General features: G+C 32.2%; 1 protein-coding gene across 2 annotated transcripts in view; it reads left to right on the top strand.

Moving 5' to 3' along the window:
* LOC106687409 (zinc finger protein 711) overlaps positions 1-6,952 on the top strand; it is a 22,832-nt gene that overhangs the window by 7,934 nt on the left and 7,946 nt on the right. For both annotated transcript variants that reach the window (XM_014431280.3, XM_067048741.1), the window contains exons 3-4: positions 1,212-1,262; positions 5,125-5,184. In XM_014431280.3, coding sequence (XP_014286766.1) covers positions 1,212-1,262; positions 5,125-5,184 — 111 coding nt within the window. The remainder of the gene's footprint in view (positions 1-1,211; positions 1,263-5,124; positions 5,185-6,952) is intronic.

The raw sequence follows: 6,952 nt of genomic DNA, 5'->3' as shown, positions 1-6,952 counted from the left end.
AGTATTAAGAGAAGGTCGTCAACATATTTGTTAATAAAAATGATGTCATTAGTGAACTGTGGGGTGACAGAGTTTAGTAAATCATTAAGTACGATATTAGAGAGATTGGGGGCTAAAGGATTACCCATAGCTAGGCCTGAAATTTGTTTAAAAAATTGACCCTGGAATGTGAGGTAGCCAGATTCGCAACAAAGCTGGAGAGACTTGAGGTAGGAAAGAAGGTCTAGGGAAGTATGTGGTTCAATGGTGGACCAGTTGGATTCTACTAAAAATAAAACTTTATCTATGGGGATATTAGTAAATAAACTTTCAACGTCAAAGGAAGTGAGGATGTAGTGGTCTGGAATGGTGAGGTCTAATAATTGATCGCAGAGGTGAAAAGAGTTGTGAATGTCGTATGTATTGTCATGGCTGAGAGCTTGTAAAGACGGCAGTAGGTATTTACTAAGTTTAACGGTGAAACAAAAAAATTACTTAAAGACCGCATAACCCAGCACAAATATTCCGTCTCCTCCTACGATAATTCAATGTAATGATAAAGCAGATTTTAGAAATTATGATCAAGATACGATTGGTTAGTTTCAAAGAAAATGTACTATACTCGACGTTTTAAGGCTCTGGAGTTAATCCTTTTCAAAATAGTTTTCGAAGTTCTGCCATATACCATATACCTTAATCCAGAGGCACAGATGACTTAGGCACTCATGTTTTAAACATTTTGATATGGACATCAAGATCTAATTGTTCCTGTGTAATGTGTTGATCCCTTCGGCTTAAAGCTGTAATTTAGTGTTCTAGAGATAACACATAAACTGCCATCCACTCTAGGTTTATGGCATCTTTGTACTTTTTTTATATATAAATGTATTTTCTCTTAATTAATTGCAGTGAAGTACATTTAAATCTATGCCATAGGGACTGGGCTGTTGCTTAAAAAAAATAAGAATATTATAGTATCATTTTGATTTCCCAACTCTAAACACAGCTTGAGAATTTGGGGCATGTACATCTCTGCCCGCATATATGAGGTTGAAGCCTTTAAGGGTTTATTTCCTTCTACATACTGTGGCTACCTGTAAAATTAAATAAGAATAATTAATTATAATATTTTTTTCTTACTCATCAGTCAGCTGAGAACATTTTCTTATTAAATAACTAAATGTATTTCTTTTGATTGTCATATTTTAAATATTTGTGTTTTATCTCTATAGGAGGGCTTATACATGTCAAAGAAGAAGAAGAATTGGTTGTCCCAGATGAGGGTGAGGAACATTTATTAGAAATTTCTAAATAACTGAGATGATGTAGATGGAATACCAGTTTACATTTTATCTCATTTATCTTTGTCTTAAACTTTTACCCATATCTATACTTTATCAAACCTTCTTTCTATACCATTAGAAAACTTAAAATAGCTTACAACATTTCATTAATCACATGATCTGCTTAACACCTAAAGATTACTTTTTTCTGGCTAATAATTTGGAGCTAAATTCCAGTCTTCCCATAAAGTTACTGTTCTGACATCTCTATTTCTTGAAATTGAGTTGTGCGAATATGTATAACTGCTACAAATCAAAGCTGTTTAAAGATTAGAAAGACCTCTATCAGTCTAGTTATCTCTACTAATCCAGAAAATAAGGGAAGAGGAAAGGGTACTAGAGGCTTCGAATATAGGTCTATCCATTACTATCCTAAATACCTCCATGTTTGTTATAGATGTATGGTATTCCTTCTTGAGTCTATGAGATAATGACTAATATCCTATAGAACCCCAAATATTCCTGGTAGGGGATTCAGAAGAGAACAGAGCATGTTAGAACAGATCTTCATCCTGAACAATGGAAAGTAAATTAGGATGTGCTTTATTTATAATTTCAAAACAGTCTATGATTCCGTTGGCAGATACTGTCTCTGGAAGATCACGACCAAGTTGGGTAGTCTCAGAAAGTTGGTGGTATTGGCAAAAGTGTACTAATGATTCTAAATTAAGAATCTTAAAAACAGGAGAAGTATCTGAAGCCTAATTAGTTAAAGCAGTTTGAAAGGCAATCCTTAAGAAGGTGATGAGCTCATCACAAGAAAATTGAGGGGTGCTATTTGGAATGAACCACAAATTCTAGCATCCCATGCAAATACTAAATAACGTTACAATCCATTTAGAGTTGAAGTTTATCTCTATTCCATTCTGTCACTTGCTTTGATGTTCCATCATCAGATGTTAAGTTTTGAGAGGTCTTTATCCACATCATCTAACCCCTTTTTGAGAAGGTTATCTTTCATTCTTATTACCTCTTCATCACACTTCAAGGATGACCATTTAACATTTGTCTTGGTGATCGCTACGTAGGCATCCTTTCCATATGTTCTAGCCAGCACAATCTCTTTTTTATTATAAACTGACTCTGCAAATATCTCTTTCAGTTAGGAGTTCATACCTATCTTATATTCATCATTCTCTTATAGGAGTCCAAATGCAGTCCCATTCATAATTTTAGTAGGTAATTATATCAAATCATAGCAGCTTAGCAGGTATAGAAAAGAGTCGTAAAGTGTCACACATGACATAAAGACACTGATTACCACCATAAATGTCCCACACTGTTTCATTATATTCATCTACGATTCTTTTAAGGTACCATAAACATAGAATACTTGGTCCTGGGGGCATACTTTGTTTTAAAAACGTAAAAACTTTAAACATGGTAGAGCTCCGGAGTGCTTGATATTGAAAAACAAAACATGGCAACATTCTAGTTAACTGAAAAGTCTAGAGAAATAACCTATACTTATCACCTATTAGTGATAACAGTTTATAATAACGATCAGCTCTTTTCCATGATAATTTTTGGAGATAAACTTTTTATGCTATAGGTAGTGTGGAAGAACAGAAGAGGTATCCTCTCATGTTAAAGCTTTGATGGAGATGAAGATACCTTACTATTTTTTTTTCAAATTAGAATGATTTTTGTTGTCAATTTTTACAAAATATTGATGGAAGGTAAATTTGTACCAGGAATGCAGGATACTTTTGTCTAACTTACAGATCATACTAAAGTGAATCCTGAATTAGATTTTTTTTTTACGACTAATTTAGTCATATTTTGATTTTTAAAGTTCTGGGATTTTTATAATGGAATACTGAAATTTGTGTTCTAAGTCATGTTAGGTATAATATACTACTTGGACGTGTTAGGTCCAACTTACTTTACAAAAATAAGACTTTTTTATGAGCTGTGTTATATTGGTTTAAACAATAAAATGATTTTTTGGTTCAAATTTTAACCACAATTTTTTTTTCTCTATTTTTCCACTTGACTTGGACCAAGTAAAATAAGGGAAATCTTATGTGTGGTCTAAATGTGAAAATGAGTGTTTTTTCTAGGTAATTCATGACTGGCCCAAAATATCCTAACCCATATGGAAACATTGTTCCAAACTTATCAAAAGCAAATTATATGTTAGAGTGTAACTACAATCTTTTTGAGATCAAAAATCGATTTGGTCTTAATTAGTCATTAGAATAGGAATGTTTGTCTTTTGAACGTGGGGAATTAGAAATTTCCAAAAAATCTGCAAAATATGGAACAAAGTATACTACTTTTATGGTAATTGAAGGAACTGGAGGCTGGGAAGTTGTGCTCTCGTATCTTAACACCTTTACCAATAAAAACACCATTTCTGGGTTTTTAAATGTTTTCTTTTCTCATTAAAATCTCCATCCTATTTTTTTTCTGCTCTATTAAACCCTTTCGGTGCCTTTGTTAATGTCTATAATAATCTTTCCAAGATTATTACTTCTTCAGTATAGGTTAATTTCTTGAATTTGTTTCCACTTGCTTTCTAATTTTCATGATGGAATATTCCAAGGCCAGGTTTTAATTTATTAGGGATGAAGGTCTCCTTGGTATAGCTCACTTTCCAATTTGAATGTGTAGGAGATAAGAGGATGGACTTTAACTTAGCATTTCATGTTTGTTAGCATTATTAATCAGACTAAGAAGTTTTTTTGGCATATGTACCTTGTTTAGTGCTACAAGCAGTTTACTATCAATGCCATCTATCAATGCATATAAGCCTATTTAAAGTTTAGAAATAAATAGTAGTAAAGTGTTATGTTATACTCATCAAACTTTGCTAACATTTAGCAAAGCATAAAAATATTATCATTTGTTGATCTTCATGATCTGAATTCACTGCAGTATTCATCAATTGTTCTTTCGGCACATGTACTCACCCTTCAGCACGAAGCCAATAACATAACTTTAAATGTAGTCATGAGGAGGAATTTCCCAGTTTCTTTCTTCTAATCTTTTATAAATAGGGCAGGTAATATCTTCAGACAACTCTCTCGCCTTCTTTTTACCAATCTACATATCTTATTTACAAATCCTAGCACCTTAAAAACTAGAATTGAGAGATTTACAAATAAAGTCCTTTACAAGATAACAAACTGAACTCAGAATCTTTACGTATGGAAGGGAAAGACCTAGCGAGAACTGTTAACAGAAACTGTAACGGTCAGTCCTCATGCTAAGGCGAGAAGGTTAAGACAGGCAGACATGTCTCTTAATAACAGGATGCCTTTGCACAACAATTAATGCCCTTATAATGGGAAGAGACTACTTGGAGCAAAAAAATCCACATGGGTAGATAAAATCATCTAAGATGTTGCAGAGCAGCTGTCAACAAATTGGAAAGTAGCTCTCAACAGGTAGAGGAGGTAATTTGTTCAGGATGCCTAAGATCTACAAGATCTGTTGCACCAGCAGAAAGAAATATATATAAATAGTACTCTTAATGTGACTGAACTCAAAATCTAACCTTAAAGAAAATAAATTTTTCTTTTATATAAAAGCTCATTTTTTCAAAGAAAGGTAAATGAAGAATACATCATTGTGAATCTACATCTTATAGTTTAATTGGATAGTTAGTAAAAATGTGTTTTAATTTAATATAAAGAAGACTGAAATTCATTTTTTAAAAGTTATATTTTTACTTCATATTAGTATTACTTTTGTGATATATATTTATGTATAATTATTTACATGTCTGTATTTTATGTTATATCATATGTACTATGTTTTATTTCATTGTTTTTCATTGATTTGTTTACATTTTCAGACACGGATAACTGCAGTAGTTTTATAAAAGAAGAAAAGATATATGGAAATGAGTCTCCTAGTAAGTTCAGTTTATATTTACTTTTTTAACTTCTCAAAGTTATATAGTGTCATCTGATTACAGTTACAATTTTTCAAACTGAAAGATGGTTGAAATTCATTTTATCTAAAGTTAGGTTTTTGTGTATGTTAGTACCTTTTGCATTGAGGGACATGGATAACCCAGTAGGTTTTATGACAGAGGAAAAGATGTATGGAATTGAACATTGTTGTAATTTCAGCTTTTATTTTTTTAACTTTCCAAAGTTAGGAGTATCTTCTGATTATAGTTATAATTTTTTGATGAGATTGTGTTCTTACTGATCAAAATGAATCTTGCAACAGAGTTTTATTCTTTAATTTTTACAAACATTTCATTAAAAAATTCAGTAAAAAGGTGATAAAAGAAGCATACATTAGTTAACAATTGGGAATCAAAATCATGCACACAGAAAGCAATGAAAATGGACATCAAATAATTATTTTCAACACTTCATAAGACCACACAGTAAAGAAGAAGAGAATAATATGAAGTAAGGAGTCCCTTTCTCGCAAAATGTTTCGTGTGGAAACCTTGATATTGCCAGACAGCACAGCCAGCAATTAAATTTACTATTCCGGTTGACAGAAAACACATATCGAACCTCTTTAACATCATGTCTTCAAAGGAATAAACAAGGACTCTGTTTTTGCCTGCCTCTTTCTGTTAGGCTATTAGGGAAAGATTCAGGTATACTTCAATCTCTATAAAGTGCTGTGTTTTCAAGCTTCTTTGTTATTCATTTGTTCCTAACAAAATAAATACACTCCCAATTATCTGAAAGCAGGTAAATAAGATCAGTCCACAAGAGAGGAGGGGAATCTTCCCCTTCGATACATTCAATTGACCAGCAATATTTCATAAATTATATAAGATTTAAAAAAAATTAACCTTTATTTTATATTAATTTTTGTATAAAAGCTAGACATTAAAATTATTCTTCAAAATATAGGCCATCATTGCTAAATACTTTAACCCATTTTTCTGCCGGAAGTTGATCAGACCAAAAAATCATATCATCCTGATTTGACATCCATGTATTCAAAGTGCTGACCTATAAAAAAATGCACCATTGTCCATGCTATGAGAAGGATGGGGCTAATAATCTTGTTCTGAAAATTTCTTTGACTACACATTAACAAGAGGAAGAAACGTTAATATTAATATAGCTTCAGATTCACCAAACCTGGTTACTTCTCTTTTATGAATCTATTTACATTTTCAAATTGTTAGTAGGAGAGCTAAGCATTAATACTACTAGATCTTGGCCTAGCTCAAAGTTTAAAAGAAACTCTGATGGGAGGTGTCTAGATTCATTTGTTTCCAGAATCGAGCCTCATGAATCAAGGTGCTGTTGGGTAAGAAACCTACACATTACACCTTTTACAGAGACAGTTGCGATAATTAAATAAAGGATTTGTTAAATAACAATATATGGATTGTTAAACCACCTACTCTTTAAGGGTTCTTGATTCTTTTTGGTCCATGGCCCTGCTATCGTACACATCACAAAATTGATCCCAAACGTTTTCAATCAAATTTATATCTGAACTCAAGCTGGCCACATCAAACTCAATTACAACCTTTTATAGGTAGTCATTTAGAATTAGTATTTTATGGGACATTAAGAAGAATCTCTTTGACATAGGATGCAAATGGCCCCTCATGTTCCTTGGTTATGTCTACCAAGTATTTCCTTGAAGAAGTTAAAGATTTTTTTCATAAAATGACTGAACAATAATAAGTAACC

Source organism: Halyomorpha halys, unplaced genomic scaffold (genome assembly GCF_000696795.3).
Source record: "Halyomorpha halys isolate HHAL.00 unplaced genomic scaffold, Hhal_1.1 Scaffold961.1, whole genome shotgun sequence".
Lineage (NCBI taxonomy): Eukaryota > Metazoa > Arthropoda > Insecta > Hemiptera > Pentatomidae > Halyomorpha > Halyomorpha halys.
Note: the sequence above shows the minus strand (reverse complement) of the source record. Positions and strands in the feature narration are given on the sequence as shown.